The sequence below is a fragment of the Tenrec ecaudatus genome, chromosome 10 (assembly GCF_050624435.1).
Source record: "Tenrec ecaudatus isolate mTenEca1 chromosome 10, mTenEca1.hap1, whole genome shotgun sequence".
Classification (NCBI taxonomy): domain Eukaryota; kingdom Metazoa; phylum Chordata; class Mammalia; order Afrosoricida; family Tenrecidae; genus Tenrec; species Tenrec ecaudatus.
This window is the reverse complement of record NC_134539.1, coordinates 85587658-85604429: the sequence shown is the minus strand read 5'-3', so window position 1 is coordinate 85604429 and position 16772 is coordinate 85587658. Positions and strand designations below refer to the sequence as shown.

Here is a 16772-nt window from a genome sequence, read left to right as displayed (position 1 = left end):
GTTGAGCCCATGATTGCAGCCGCCGTGTCCATCTCTTTGTTGAGACTCTTCCTCTTTTTCGCCTACCTTCTACTTGACCAAGTACAATGTTCTCCAGGAACTGGCTCCTCCTAATAACCTGTCCAAAATGTGAGAGATGAAATCTTGTCCTCTGCTTCTCAGCAGCATTCTGTTTGAACTTACTGCACGGCAGGTTTGCTGCTGCTTCCAGCAGGCCATGGTCTATTCCGTATTTTTGCCATCACCATGATTCAAGCCCCTCAGTTCCTCAGTCCATTTATGGAAATCTTGCAGATATGGTGTTTAATTTGAAAAGGAAGAGGTATTGTTAAGGAGCCCCGGTGACACAAATTATTATGGGCTTGTGTTAGATCGTTAAAGTGTGGTTGGATTTTTTGCTTTGTTTTTAATGTAAGCTGTATTCGAGTTTTTTATTTCAGATAAACGTTTTGTGAATATTTTACTTCAATTTTTGGCCTGTTCACAGCGTCAGCTTATGGTGTTTGTTTGTTTTCAACACTTTCTTGTGGGCTGGGTGAGAGTTTCCTGTTGAACAGTTCATTTCCATTTGTTTCCCTGACCTGAGTTGCAAACCCCTCAATAGAACAGCCAACTCTTGCCAGTTCCTCTCCGGGTTCCCCGTGCTTCCAGGCCCCTTCCTGCCTTCTGCACTCTGTTTTCAGGCAAGTGCTGCCCTTTGGGCCTTACTTGGGAAACTGTTCTACGGCTCACGTGCTGCATAACGGGGCCTATTGTTGGGCTGAAGCAAACTCTGGGAGTGGATTCCGGTCCAGTTTTGAAGGACGTCTGAGGTTCCACCAGTCTCGTATTAATTAGTCCTCTTAAGTCTGGTCTTTTTAATGCTTTTGGATTTCTTCTGCTGCTTCTTCCTTGCCCAGGATCTTTTTGTGATCCTGTTTAGAGAGCTCATTCGTGATAGGTGGGCACCAGTGAGTTCTTCTGGTTACAGTATCTTTTTAACATTGATGCAAACAGTTTATTAGCGTGTGTGAGAGAGAGAGAGAGAGACAGACAGACAGATAGACACTAGGTCGTTAAAGTTTGGTTAAGGCTTTTGTTTTGTTTTTAATGTAAGCTATATACAAGTTCATTATTTCAGATAAATGTTTTGCAAATATTTTACTTCAAATTTTGGCCTGTTTACAACGTCTTCTTTTTTGTGTGTGATTCACTTGTTTTTGTGCTGTAAGAAATCGTGTTAACTTAAAGTCACAAAGATTTTCTCCTGTGTTCTTTTAAAAGTTTTGCACTTATTTAGTGAAAAAAAAATTGGACAATAAATGTTTTAGAACACAATCATTCAATAACTTCTACGTGCACAATTCAGTGACTTTTATCCTACTCTTCAAGTTGGACAACCATTCTTAACCTCACTCCCAACCACCCTCTCCCTCTAACATAACGGACAGCCCTCACCATCCCACATGCCTTCTCAGCTGTTGCCAGTTTGATATCAGAAAGATACTTCTTTAGAGGAGAACAGCGAGCGCTCAAGGTAAACTTTTTCCTCTAAACTGTTGTTTGCTGTGAAGGAGAGTCCAGGTGACATTATGGGTTTGCGTTAAACATTATCCTAGAGCAATTATTTCTGGGATTCATTAGATTCAGTGGCTCTGGAAAGTCGGATTCCAGGAGAACTTGACGTGACCTCGTTTTGCACGTAGATACGGAGTTTTCCACTCAGCACTTGCTGAAAAGAGGGTCTTTTCCCTCCTGACTTACTGTGGATCCTTTCTTTAAAGTCCTCGGATCATGCATGTGTGGGTCTAGCCCTGGACTCTGTTCCATTTCATTCATCTCTGTGTCTGTTCTTACGTGCATACCGTGCTGTCTTGATAAGTCCAATCTTTAGCTTTTTTAATTGTGTAAAATCTTCCTTTTTCAGCATTGTTTAAGCTATTGGTAGATCCTGTGCATTTGTCGATAGATTTTCAGAAACTTCCCCCAAAGAGCCTGCCCGCCCTTGCACCGGCCGTGCAATAAGTAATGATAAGACCTGTAGAGGTATCAGCCCTCCTTAATTCTCTGACGTAAAAACACATTTTATTTAATTTATTTATGCTGCTCTGTTTTGCCATGGTTATTTGACCTTAAAAAAAAAAATCTAAAGGGGAGCTGTGTTGGACAGGGTTCTCTAGAGAGACAAGACCAGATTGCTAGTAATTATATATGAATATATTTATAAGGATAGATATATAATACAAGAAATGAACCATTAAATTATATACAGATAGATAATACAAGAAATTAACAGTTAAATTATAAAGCAGTGAGACACTAGCAGTCCTTTAAGGCTTGAGAGCTGCCAGTTGCTAGTCCCCTTCTGTAGAGAGAGCTGGGCTATATATACCCAGGCAGCAAACAGCAAGGCAGATCCCCAACTGTCATCAACTGTCAGTCCCCAGCTCCAGAGATGAACATTCCAATCATGTGGGCTTAAAGGGACCTCACCTTACAGCAACTCAGTCCACAGGCTAGGCATCCCACAGGTAGTGTACCCCTTTAAACCGAGGCACAGAACAACCAAGGTGAGGCTCACCGAGCCATTTATCCCTCTGTCCTTCAGTTAATCCTACTTGTGTTTATCGGCCAGGCTGGCACCATAAACTATCACAGAAGCCATAACCACATTTGCTTCAATTTTGCCTTTTCTGTGCTGTCTTTTCCAGGTTGTGTGGCAGTACTATATAAAAACTATGTAACAGAATTTGGGAAATAATCACTACTGTGTTTCCCTAAACCAGTTTGTACAGTAAGGGAATGAAATGTTTCTTAGAAACCTATAAAAAGTATTCCATGAGACCAGTTCACCATTTGTAAAGAAGTCGTTCTGTTTAATTAAAAACACAAAGACTTACTATCTGTTAAAGTTTCTTTGCCCTCTTTGGAATGGTTTTGTGTTTTTCTCGATTCGTCGTATGTTCCGATTGAATGTCGTGTTACTTCAAATCTCCTAAGGTCTGTCATATCAGATTGTTCAGAAGGACATGTCTGTTAGTTTTAAGTGACTGGCATTTTGTTGATTTTCGTTTGTTAGTAATGTCTCCTTGACTCCACCGTTATAGCCTAGCATGTCACCAAGCCTATGCGGCCTTCTTGAGATTCATGGAGACCATCTGTCAGATTTAGTTTTGTAAATTGCAGGTGGATCGTTGGCTAGACCCACTATTTTATGTTCAGTATAGTATTCAGATTCTCTGTGTCTTTATTTATTTGTAATTCTCTCTTTTTAATTTAATTTCAGGGCAAGTTTATTCGAATCAACTTTGATGTAACTGGCTACATTGTTGGGGCCAACATTGAAACATGTATCCTTTTTTGATCAGAGCACATCTTGGGACAATGGCACAAACACCCAGAGCCTCGTGGCAGCCCTCGGTGACAGTGGCTCTCAGGCCCATTAGTCAAATGATAAAATTGAAACCCAGAGATTACCTGACTTGCTCCAGGGTCTCCAATTACTAACTCTTCTCTCCAACGAAGCACTGGTTTGTTTTCATCTGTCTGTCTGTTTTTAAAACTGTCACACCGTGCTCACCTGGCTAGGGACATGCAGTGCCTCCCTGAGATGGGCTAGCCCAGGAAATGCTTGTGTGGGAGGAAGATATGAGTCTGGAGCACTCCCGGAATCCCACTTGCTGTAATCTGTACTGCTGTCAGAGTTGAGGTAACCTCACTCCTGTCCACCTGTCCCAACCCTCCTCCCCCCCCTTTTTTTTTACATTTTATTAGGGGCTCATACAACTCTTAAATCACAATCCATACATATACATATATCAATTGTATAAAGCACATCCGTACATTCTTTGCCCTAATCATTTTCAAAACATTTGCTCTCCACTTAAGCCCTTTGCATCAGGTCCTCTTCCCCCCCCCCACCCTCCCTCCCCTCTCCCCCTTCCCTCATGAACCCTTGATAATTTATAGATTGTTATTTTGTCATTTCTTACCCTATCCGGAGTCTCCCTTCCCCCCCTTCTCTGCCGTCCGTCTCCCAGGGAGGAGGTCACATGTGGATCCTTGTAATCAGTTCCCCCTTTCCAACCCACTCACCCTCTACTCTCCCAGCATCGCCCCTCACACCCCTGGTCCTGAAGGTATCATCCACCCTGGATTCCCTGTGCCTCCAGCTCCCATATGCACCAGTGTACAACCTCTGCCCTATCCAGCCCTGCAAGGTAGAATTCGGATCATGGTAGTTGCCCTCCTCCCTTTTTAAACCGTGGTGTTTTTTTTTCATCTACATTAGAGTGGATATGTGCCCATTGAAACCAGCTTCCTGAAAGTACAGAGCTGAGTCGTTTCCGTTACTTTTCAGCAGAATAACACTAGAGGCACATATGAAAAGTCGAATCTGTAAGTTATCCGGAGACACGTCACAGATGAGCAAGCACCTTAAGAAATGATACCCATAAAAATAAACAAACCTAAGCTGTTCTTGCCAAGTTGCTTTCAACTCATGACCACCTATGTGTAGGGAGATAGGAAACAAATGTGACCAGAGGTGTAATAGAAGTGACTGAATAATAAGATTCGCAGTGAGAAAGGGGTACAGATGATAATTCTCCGATACTTGTTAGAATAGCCCCCAGTGATAGAAGGACACTCTCGTGTTTCTCAGAAGGATGAGTCGATGCAGGTGAGAGACAGAGCCAAGGCGCCCCGTTATTTTGGAGCGGGGCTGACTTATGTCCTTGCTGCGCTTGGAGCCACAGAACACCAGGAAACGTAGAAGAAGGCGGGGGTGAGTGTGAAGGTTAGTTTTCAAGTCTTGGTCCTTTCAAGGATCATTCAATTCATGTGACCATATTTTCCCCCGATGTGGACGGTGTGTTTGGGATGCATCTGATCTAAAACAGGAGCGTGTGGTACATACAGATTGAGGTCATGTGGGTGCCTCTAGGAAGATAGACCTGAGAACAGGCAGTCATACGCCAGACTGTCCGACCGAGATTCTGTAGACGGTCAACCCAGAGACTGTGTGTGTGTGTGTGTGTGTGTGTGTGTGTGTTGTGTGTGTGTGTGTGTGTGTGTGAAGTGGGTACGGGCACCTCGCATACCAACAGAGGTCAGCATCTCAGACAGTCACGTGCACAGGCACCCCGAGATCTGGGAGCCGATGAGAGACGTGGCTGCTCTCAGAGGAAGCCCAGTGTCAGCAGCACCGCTCTAGGGCCTCCTGGCTCCCTGTTGGCATAGTGAGTACTCATTGGGCTGCGAGCCTTAAGGTCAGGAGTTTGAAATCACCAGACGAAGCGTTTGCTCCCATGAAGAGTTAAAGCAGCCTCAGAAACTCACAGCAGCATTTCCACCCCATCCTGTAGGGTCTCTGAGTTAGAATCAACTCCATGGCAGTGAGTGGGGAATTTTGTTTTGGTTTTAAAACGGGTTCTCCAGAGCATGGATGGGGAAGGTCAGTGATTTCCAATTATGGCAAGGCCCCTCCCCAACCCCCAGAAACAAAGAAACAACTTGCTGCTCTTGAATGGATTCTGACTTCTATCAGTTCATCAGGGCAGGATTTGGACATTGAAGATGAGATGAAGAGCGGAAGGTGAGGCAGGGTAGGGACACACCCAGTAAATAACCTTCAGCACCCTCTAGCCCAGTCATAGTTTCCTCCCACTTCCATGCCACCCTCCACGCCCCACAAGCAAAGGGCGGCCCATTCAATGGGTTCTTTGCAGGATGGCTGATGGGTAGGTAGCAGCACAAGAGGCTCTTGTGTGAATTTAAAGGTGTGTGGACACTGAATGAAAGAAGACCACCGACTACATTGTGGAAGCCTTAATCTACCCTCCTCAGATCTTCTGGAAAAGTCTCGGGCTGTCCGTCAGGCGAAGGACGAGCGCACGTTTCATCTCTTTTACCAGCTGCTGGCCGGGGCCGGGGCACACTTGGAGGGTACGTTTCCGCTATGCGACACTGTCCTATTCCCTCCGAAAGAGAGGCCTCTCATGGGACAGTAATTATACACACTCCTCCAGTTGTACCCGGGCAGAGCCAACACGACGCTCCCTGTCGAGCAATGGGCACTCTGGTATTGCATGGCCAGTATCCGAGCAGTGTCAGACACAGCTTTTTGTATGTTCTTCTAACAGTTTTTAAATGATAAGATACGTGAAGATGGATTTTTAGCTAGTTATGTCTCCACACCTAAGAATATAAAAGAAAACTATCTGCTTCATAAGCAGAAGTGAATTATGTTTGTTCATTGATACCTATATTTACAGTAGAACGTAAGGTGTGGAGTTTTCATTTGTTTTTTTAAAGAGCTTTCTTGGGCTACAATCCACATGTCATGCAGTGGTCCGGTCATATCAAGAAGAACTGTACACTTGTTACCACAAAGGACTGCAGGATTCAGTTGGCCAGGGGAAAAGTCGACGTCTGGTGGGTAGCTTCTGACCAAAAGGAGGCGAAGATATACCGCTGAGTTCGCATCTACACTGCCTGGGTGTCAGAGCAGACAGTGCAGAGTCATGCTTTGCTCTTCTGAGCGCTTGGCTCTGGATAACAGCAGGCATGTGTGAAAGCACCGACACCAGAAACTCATTACGGAGAGGCCTACAAGGAAGCGAAGCACTGTCCTGGAGAGGCCCCACCTTTGGGTGCTGCAGTAATGACATGCGCTGGCAGTGACTGCAGTGTTCAGTCGGGTTTTGGAAGCAAAGCCACGATCACCGTGCTTGGTGAAAGCAGACTGGCCGTCCTCACGCAGGGGCAGGTGTGACGCAGATAGGACAGACGTTCTCGGGAGGGGAGTTAGAGCAGGGCGCCCCGCGCCAGCAGGGTTAGAAGGATAAAGAGCACTGTCGTTCGGGTTGCTCCTGAGACGGTCCGGCTGCGCTCAAGACCGCGCGTGTTGAACGAGGAAGAAGGTAAGTTCTCCCTGGCTCATTGGCCTCTGCAAGTCACCGATGAGGGTGCCCATTATCTAGTCCGTCGGGGCGTAGAGGCAGACAGCCCTCTGAAGCGCAAATGAACCCCAGAGCGTATCAGGGCGTTTGCTGGGCTCTGCTGTCATCCCTGACACCTTCTACATCTGGGTTTATCTTACATCCGTGGCCATCGCCTTACGGCTAGAAATGCCTTGCTAAGGTAAGCAAGTCAAAAGCCGGCCAAAACACGTCCACCGAGAAACGATCAAAGTTCAGACGCCTGAAGAGTTGACAACACTCCTTACTGCTCGGATTTCAGAAATAAATATTGCCCACATTGCCAGCCCCTAACCTCTTAGAGTTCCACCCGGCCTGCATCTCCATGCCCCGCATGGGCACAGGCCATGGGAAGACGCGTGCATTTGCCTGTCAACGTGGCAGCATAAAGACGCGAGGTGTGTGGTGGTCTGAATGTGAGCCACTGTTTCACCCTGATAGCGGCGCTCTCTAAATGCTTGACGTGGGTGTTGACTAAATCTCATTCTATTGTCTTTCTTTCCTTTAGCTGATTTGCTTCTTGAGGGCTTCAGCAACTACAGATTTCTCTCCAATGGCTACATCCCTATTCCGGGCCAGCAAGACAAAGACAACTTCCAGGAGACCATGGAAGCGATGCACATAATGGGCTTCTCTCATGAAGAGATTCTGTGTAAGGTTCTGCTCAGTTGTTCTCATACTGTTGACAGACTCGAGCTACCTCGGGGAAACCATGGAGATCATAGTAAGAACCACCTCGGATTTCCATGAGATTCCCGAGACAGGCTCCACGGAGTAGCTCTGTGTAGCTCATTTATAGCAGGAAACAAATCAGGGTCCGTGTCTGCTGCATATTGGTATAACCTTTTTACTTTTTTCCCCCTTTGTGTCACTATGAAGCAATGCTTAAAGTCGTTTCTTCCGTGCTACAATTTGGAAATATTTCCTTCAAAAAGGAGAGGAACACTGATCAAGCCTCCATGCCGGAAAATACAGGTAAGCCGATGGAGACGGGTTTTATTTCTTCTTAGATGGTGTGTTCGCCAAACAGATGCTTCCGCGCAAACATAAGTGCGCTGAAAGGGCGCTTTCCAAATGACGGGGAGCCCGGAGGGGAGCCCACGTGCCCAGCTAAGGGCCGGCTGACTCAGCACCGGCAGCAGTAGGTGCTCTGCCAGGCGATCAGCGGGGCTTCCGTCCCAGGAGACCATGAGGCATCGCTGCCTGCTGAGTTCTAACTACATTTTAGCCAGCATTGGCCCGGTGTTGCTCATTAAAATGGGTTTTTTCAAAGGGAACATGGAAAGAAGATTTTAATGTGAAATGTTAAACGTTTAAAAAAATCATAGTGCTCGTACAACTCTTATCACAATCCATAGACACAGCCATTTCTCTCAAGCACATGTGTTGCCATCATCATTCTCAAAACATTTTCTTTCTACTTGAGCCCTTGGTTTCAGCCTTTGGGGGTGGGGCTAAAGAGCTGTTTGCTATCAGTTGACGCTCAGTTCCCTGGATTCGTAATCATGATGCACACGGACACCCACAGGCCCCCATGGCCAGGGAAGGTGGCATAGATTAACATGCACTAAGGACCCTGGCAGGTCCTTGCCTGTAAGCAGTTTGAGGCTTGTTAACCACCTGATTCGGTGTAAATGTTGGAAGGGTCTAATGAGTCTTGGACATGTCATCATATCTTGCCCAACCACCCTTTTGAAGCCCGGGACCGGGGCGCATTATGCTTAGTCACAGGCGTGTGGGTGACGTGGGTCTGCCGTGCTTCCTGCCACTCTTGCTGTGTGAAACGTGTCTTGAAACCGGAGCGTGTCAGCAAGCGTGACGCGCACGGCAGTGTTAGCGTAGCTTCCCGCTGAAATCTTGCAGTGACCGGCGAGCGGAGGCGGGGGGGGGGGGGGGGTGCTCTTCTCAGACAAGGCAGGCAGGCGCGCTGCTTCTTCAGCGACATATGTGCGATGGTTGGCTCTCTTCTGGGTTAAGGGCCCTTAGTTCGTGGCAGTGGGTTAAGAGGTTCAAACTGCTCGTCAGCAGTTCAGACCCCCCACCCCACCCCAGCTGCTCTCTGGGAGAAAGTGGAGGCGGTTTCTCCCCTCGGAGAGGTAACGTTGAGGACACCGTAGGGAGCCCTTCTGCTCGTCCTACAGAGTCACTGGGAGTCAGAATCGTCTCGATGGCAGTTGGTTGGCTTTATTTGTTGCCTTTTCATATGATTTTAGACTGTGGCATTAGGAAATTTCCCTGAAAGTCCGACCGTCTCATGATAGGCGTTCTCTCCTCCCTCTTTTATCTTCTCGTTAAAGAAAAATCTTCCTGAGTGGAAAGGAAAACATCATGTGGAACGGTGTTCCAGTCATTTCTCCTGTTAGCAAATCCCACTGAGAAGAAACCGTTGTTCAAAGGAATCCATTAAAATTGCTCCAGTGTCATTGTCTCGCCCTTTCTGTTCATTACTTTGTCAGTAACAGCAGTAAACCTTACTCCTTCTTGGGAGGCTTTTGGAAGATTACAGCTGGCTGTAGATAATTCTTCTCGATCTGTTACCTGTCCGAGGTCAGACTATCGTGTCCCCTGTGCTTATCACATCAATACCTTTCCAGCGACGGAGCACGTGAATTACTGCAGGGGAGGCGAGGATGTCCACATGCTCGGAGTTTAGACCGTTACAGACCCGGGAGCTTCATTTGCCCTGGCGACCACGTCCCCTTTCTGGGTCATTTTGAAGCAAATAAACAGACCTTTTAGTTAAATGATTGACCCCAGATCGAAAGAAGGGCCAGTAGCTGACCTGTGCATTTGGGCTTTATTTAAAAAACAAACAGCCAGCAAACGATCCCTGAACTAACTACAAGCTTTTCTCTTGTGAAAAAGCAAACCAAAAGATGTCCTATTAGTACTTCCTGTAAGTTATGGACTGCTAACCACAGTTCCACCGCCCCGCCCCCCCCCCCCCCCCCGGCTGCTCCAAGGGAGAAAGAGGGGCTATTTGCTCCTGTCTAGACAGACAATGCCTCCGAAATCCTATGTGTGTCCGGTCGCTCTGAGTTGGGATGAGCTCATAGTGGGTTTGGTGTGTGTGCTTAGTACTATTTTCTATCTCTTATCAGAGCTCTCCGGTCATACGCTGTCAATGTGTAATTACACAGTATTCTTCCCCGGCCTTCGTTGTAAAACAAAGGTGTGGCCCACAAAACCGTGGTTTGAATGGCATTGCCTTCCTTCCTTATGAACAAATCCACCAGCACACGCAGCGAGAGATGAAATCATGAAGTAGATACAGCAAATAGCTGTCACCTCGTAGGTCAAACGTACCGCCGATGCCGAGGTGGAAAGTTGACCGAGTCTCACGTCCGTCTCACATACAAATAGAGTAGAGGCGAGGAAAAGCAGTTTCCATACTGGGCTTTCAGATATTAGGAGATTTGAATGTCGATAAGTTCTAACCAGAAATCCCAAGAGTTCAGTCAGGCATTAGAAGGTCAGGGTCATTACTGTTGCTATAGAAACAAAATGAAAAGCCAGCAAGCAGCCTTCCAGCTCTGCTACCAGCCTGCAGGCTGCGGGGGCCAGAGGAGCTCGTCCAGGGACATGGGGACACGGCAGGGTCGGTGATTGTGTCTTTCAGCAGTGCTTTCAAATCCTCCCTCCAGAGTTTCAGAACTGCCTTCAGAGCTAGCGTGGCCAATTAGGATCTGCTGAGCTGGGCTTGGTTTCTTCAAACCTGCCTGTCAGGTAAGAGGATAACAGCCCTTGGAAAATGGAAAGTTTTGCAATTATAACATTGTTAAAAAGTCACTTTCATGGTGACGCTGGTTTCTACAGATAAGTTCTCCAAATGTTTTTGAGCAGCACGTTTTATAAAGAAGGATTGGTGATATATATATATATATATATATATATATATATATATATATATATATATATATATTTCCAGGCTTAGAGAAAACTTGCGAATCTTAGCGCATCATTTCCCCAGGCATCTTTCACACCCCGAGCTCAGGGCGGTGATCAGAATCAGGAAATTATTTTTATTGCCATCGATCAGGTTACTCGAGTAGTATATATGATTTATTATCTGCCCCTCCCCAAACCCCAACCCCTGCCATCAAGTGGATGCTGACTCAAGTAGCCCGATGGGCCAGAGTAGAACTGCCCCCGGGGCGGGGGTCTCTAGCTCTTGGCCCTGCAGTTCGCGTCCTAATGTGTAGCCCACCTGGCCGCCAGGTGATCTGCCTCTGGGCGGTGGAAATGGTTCGTGTGTTTGCCCATCGAAGCCTGGGAAGAAAGGCAGGCTAGGCAGGCTTGGCAGTCTGCTTCCTCGGACCCCTCACTGATAGCCCCACGGAGCACAGATCTGCTCAGATGGGGGAGAGTAATGGCCTCCAATGAGGGAGCATCGACTCGTCCACAGATCTTGTTCAGCTTCTGTCAGCTCTCACTAGTGGCCCTCTGCTGGCCCAGGATCACGCACCACGCTTCCTTTTGTTGGCTGCTGTCCTCCTCTTCCTTGGCCCCGATACATTTGGAGAATACTGACCAGTTAGTCTGTACACCGTCCCTCAGTTTGGTCTGTCTTGTGTCTCTCCTGGTTAAACTCAGGTTGTGAGTTTGAGGTACTAATCTCACAGAAGTGAGGCTGTGTTGTGTCCGTGGTGCGTCATCTCACCAGGAGGCGGATGATGGTGATCCGTTCATTTCGGTGATACTGGTTTTGATCACTTGGCTGAGGCAGCTCCTGCTGGGTTTCTCCATTCATTGTGAGGTGCCGGCTTCTCTGCTGTAAGCCCATTTCTTCCCCATGTGACAGTGCGAGCTGTCTTGGGGGTTTGCTAAGCCCTGATCTGTGCGGAAGTTTTCCAGGGCACAGCGGGATGGGTCAAACCAGCCTCTCATTAGCAGCAGATGCTTCACTTGGCCACCAGGCTCCTTGTTGTCAAGATGCTACTCCTGAAAGGAGCCAGAGAAATGAAGCAAACCAAGACCGAAGTGTGTGTTGGCTGCCACAGTGATGGTGATCGTGATAAAACACAGGAATGTGACTACTGCATTCTCCTTTAAATCGTTTACGGCATGGACTTCACACGTGTCGATGGAGCCATTCAGTCATATTAAGAAGAGTTACACAGTAGCTCCCTGTCCCATCGTGTCCCCCCCAGCCCCAGCCCCAAATCTTCCCTGTCGTACCTCTGGGTAATTACTAGTATCTCTAGAAAACCTATCCTGCCGTTCATATACAGACAATCTAAAGCAAACAGGAAGTAAACATCAATTTACAAAACAATGATGACTGGACAAAACAGGGAAAACCTCAATCTAAAGGAAGGCAGACGGTATTAAAAACTGAAACAACATTGAAGTGGGACAGAGGGAGATAACGCTACATTTTAAGCTAACTACATCTGCCTCTGTCTGATAGCACAGTCAGGGAATTCACCGGACGTCTCGGCTTCCCATAACACACACATACATGCATACACGTGACTTCTAAAAGCAGGTACGCCGACCAGCAGAACAGCGCGGGGAGACCTTTGTCTGGTTGCCGTTGAACCAGACTCCTCCTCCCTGCCATCACGTCGGCCCTGTGAGATGGCCTGGCTGCCCCTGTAGCTTTCTGAGGCTGTGCAACTACAGGGGCCGAACGCCTCATCTCTCCCAGGGAGCAGCTGCTGCTTTTGAACTGCTAGCCTTGGGGGCTAGCAGCCCAGCGCACAACCATTATGTCACCAGGGCTCCTCGGTGTCTGCCACACAGCGCTCAATTGGCTGCTGGCTTTAAGATTTGACCGGTTCTCCTCAGGATAGTCAACTGGCAAGAAAGTCACTGTCTAGTGTCTGCAAGGCCCAACAGCAGGCATATACTCACTTAATGTCGTTAAGTTTTGATTAAAGAGAGGTAAGCATTTTAAATTAAATTAGAAAAGTAACCTACCGCAGCCCTTCTTTGAAGGACCTGCATTCTACCACTCTGACCTGCTACCAGGGGCCCCCTGATTCTCCAGTCTCAGGGGAGATACAACTGTGGTTCTTGTGGGCGGTTGGTCCTGTTGGTTTTTGGCTTCCTCTTTGCCTCCAGACAAGTAGAGACCAATCGTTGTATCTTAGTGGCTGTTTGCGAGCTTCTAAGACCCCAGACCCCGCTCGCCAGCCTCGTGTGTAGAGCATGAAGTCTACACTGTACACTGTGCAGTCCTGATCCCTGAAACTCGAGAAACCAAATCCCTCAGCATGTTTGATTTTGTCTAAGAAGTGCCCATAATTGTGTGCCCCAGGTGTTTGTGTGTGCACGTTCATAATCATATATGTGCAGATGCATGTACATATTCTGTCTTAGGCAGTCACATATACTTACTGACACACATTTCCATACATACATGCTTGTGCACCCACACATTTTGGGGACGGGATGTTGCTACTGTTTCAAAATAACATATATGTAGCAATTGCTAAAATGTCTTGTGTCCTTGTGCACGTTTTAGTGATGTTCACTTTTGTTAAGTTGTGCACACTTTCAGTTGTGCTCACATTCCGTGTCACCTTTCCATCCCCCGAAATAGCAAGTGTCTACTCTCTAGAGACGGAATCCCTCCCCAGCCTCACCACTCCATCGTAGCCACCAGTGAACATGCGTTTCTCTTAGCACATACTTGGCTGTGATGTCATTTCATAAATGTGAGGCTGTGCCGGGTTTTGTTGAGGGTGTGTGTGTGTGTGTGTGTGTGTGTTTGACTTCTTTCTCTCAACAGTGTCCTTCAGGTTCACCTGTGCTTTGAGGTGTTTAAACGGGTTTATATTTGATTTCTGATGAGTTCAACGATTCTAAGCCTTTTTTCCTTCATTCTGCCCAGTATCTTTGGGTTCTAAAATGCGATAATTTATGCTAAATTCTCCAGGGTCCTTAAAGGACAGCTCCCCATCTCCCCGTATGGGGTGTGTGCCTTGTGGGAGGGTGCAGGTATTCTTCGTCAGAGTTAAAGCTTGGAAGGGTCACTCCCCTGGCGTTCGATTTGATGCCTGCAGGGGCCAGGGCTTCGAGGCGGGCACCGAGTATGTTGTGACGGGCCATGAGCAGCCTAACAAACTTCCCAAATTCAGTTGCGCAGAAGCTGTGCCACCTGCTGGGGATGAACGTGATGGAGTTCACCCGGGCCATCCTCACCCCCCGGATCAAGGTCGGCCGAGACTACGTGCAGAAAGCCCAGACCAAAGAGCAAGTAAGAGGAACAGTAAATGCCGTGGGTGGTCTGTTTCAACGATGACCTTATTGAGGTGTGAGAAACTTGAGTCGCTAAGAAAGCTGCTCAGGTGGATCTTCTTGGCGTGTACAAGTCAGTGTATTTTCTGGATTTACCCGCTCATTGGAATACCTTCTCCCACTGTCCCTCGGTGATGGATGGCTGGAAACCCAATAGGACATCTCTGGGCTTCAGAGTCAGCCCAGTAGAGGCAGGCTTGCTGCCTCGTCCCTGTGGTGGGTGGGCTTCTGACAAGGCTGTTGGGTTCTGAGCTACCCATTTACTGCCCGACTACTGTAAATACCTTAGCAGCTTCCATGAAGAACATTGGGGAATGAGTCTTGTGTGACAACGTACACCACCTGGCCGAGGTGGCTCAGAGCATCCCAGGTGCACAGACACTCATGCTCCCTAGAAACCCCGGGAGGAGTCGATCTCCCGCACACCTTGACCCGCTCCTAAATGACCGTTTAACTCTCTTAATGTCGCCCTCAGTTGATGTGTAAAACTGAGATGATTAGATAGTGTTACTTTCAGGGGGTTTTGGTCTACAATTAGACACACACACACACACACACACACGAGAGGTGGTCACAACATTCTGGAGGCCATCCCCGGAACGAAGGGCGGGTGCTGTTGTTTCAGGCAGACTTTGCAGTGGAAGCACTGGCAAAAGCCACCTACGAGCGACTGTTCCGCTGGCTGGTGCACCGCATCAATAAAGCCCTCGACAGGACCAAGCGCCAGGGGGCATCCTTCATTGGGATCCTGGACATTGCTGGATTCGAAATCTTTGAGGTACTCATTTCGCGATCCCCTTCTTTGCCTCCCTCCTTCCCGCCCTCCTTCCCTCCTTGTCTTGCTTCTGTCCCTTCTGTCAATACTTTTCACGGCCACTTACTAAGGCTCGCCGTGAGCCAGGCACAGTGCTGGGCACCAGGGACACGGGGTGGTTCTTTCAAACAGCAAAAAGGACTGAATCCGCAGCTTTGTGAGCTGAAGGAAATACATGGTGTGATGAAAAGATGTCGGGAGACCCACGTGAGGCAGCCTGTCCCGTAGAAGGCCGCTCCACAAGATTGGCGTTGGGCACGCCTGCAGTACGAGAAGCAGCCCACCCACACAGAGGGCAAGTCCAGGGGTGCTGTGTGTCTCGGGGCACAAGGAGCAGTGGGAGATCCTGGTGGGGCCATTGCAGGCCGGGGACAACATGATCGTGGCAGGGCTGGAGCATCAGGGCGTGTGAGATGCCTGTGGAAAGCAGTTACCTGTGCCCTGACGAGGTCCACCGGTAGACGTGGATACGGGGCACTTCACTGTGTCTCACTGTCGCGTGAATAGGTTTCCCCAAACACAGCTGCCACCGGTGTCCGTCACAGCAAAGGTCACACGATTGCCGGGGGCTCAGAAAGACGTTTATACATCAGCGGTCTCATAAAAGTGTGTATTTTCTCTCCTTTGAGGGACAGCCTATTCCAGTCAGCCTTAAAAACCAAGGTCAGTACTTCCGAGATCACACTGCTGTTTGGCTGCCACCACACACTGAGTTGTCTTGTTTGAAAGTGAACCCATTTAAAGGACAGCTCTGTGCTCAGAAACGCTGATCTTACTCAGGTGCAAGCATTCCCTCCTGATCACCCAGCTCCTGAAGTGCTTTTAGAAGGCACTCACTAAAGCCTTGTAAAGCTGAAACCGTCCGCAAGTGTGGTTCTGACACGTGGATATACCTACTCTTCCTCTGACGTCACGCTTTCATGATAACAGTGGGAAGGGGGGAAGCGGCTCGAGTGTCTAACTCAGTTTGCACATTAATAATGTGTGTTTGGCAGTAATGAATGCCAACGTGCCCAGCCAGAGCAACACTGGCTGTGACGGTCAAGGCCCTGTATCAGCTTGGCCGGACCTCGACCCCCAGCGGTTTGGCAGTTTTGTAATGATGTCATGTAGCCATTACACTCTGATCTGGTTAGCCCTCCTTTCCCCATCATTGCCAGTTTTCGCCTCATGGCCTAGCCCTTGGAACCTGGCCGTGTCAGTAAGTGAGGAGCGGGTGTGGGCACCCAGCAGGAAACCGCGTACAGTGCTGAAAATGCAAGGTGATTATGGAGCGTTACCCGTCACGAGGCAGCCCAAATGCCCACTAGTAGGAGGGACGCGCAGATCCTGGTGGTGCATTGCCTAAGCCCTCGGCTCCAAACGACAGCGTTGGCAGCCGAGCCCACCAGCCCCCGTGGGAGAAAGACATAGCATCAGCTTCTCCAAGGTGACAGCCGTCAAGACATGGGGGCAGTTCTGCTCCATCCTGTATCACTGTTAGTGGGAATCAACTCGATCTCAACAGTTTTGGCTTTGGGAGGAGGTTGACCAATTAATGATATTTCCATACGGTAGGATAGTGTGTTTCCAAATGAAGAATTGAGACGTCTTTATGGATTTATGAAAAGACTCAGTTACGTTGTTTAATTTAAAAAAAATCCAAGGTATTATTCAGGCGCCTGGTGGCACAATGATCCAAGCACTCGAATGACCCCCCCCCCCATGACCCCTTGGAAGGAAACTTGTCGATCTGCTTCCATGAAGATGAAAGT

The 16772-nt window shown here is 48.1% G+C and overlaps 1 protein-coding gene across 1 annotated transcript in view; it reads left to right on the top strand.

Moving 5' to 3' along the window:
* MYH10 (myosin heavy chain 10) overlaps window positions 1-16772 on the top strand; it is a 127451-nt gene that overhangs the window by 64152 nt on the left and 46527 nt on the right. The window contains exons 7-12 of the mRNA XM_075560917.1: window positions 3266-3329; window positions 5827-5925; window positions 7468-7611; window positions 7839-7934; window positions 14045-14163; window positions 14830-14982. Coding sequence (XP_075417032.1) covers window positions 3266-3329; window positions 5827-5925; window positions 7468-7611; window positions 7839-7934; window positions 14045-14163; window positions 14830-14982 — 675 coding nt within the window. The remainder of the gene's footprint in view (window positions 1-3265; window positions 3330-5826; window positions 5926-7467; window positions 7612-7838; window positions 7935-14044; window positions 14164-14829; window positions 14983-16772) is intronic.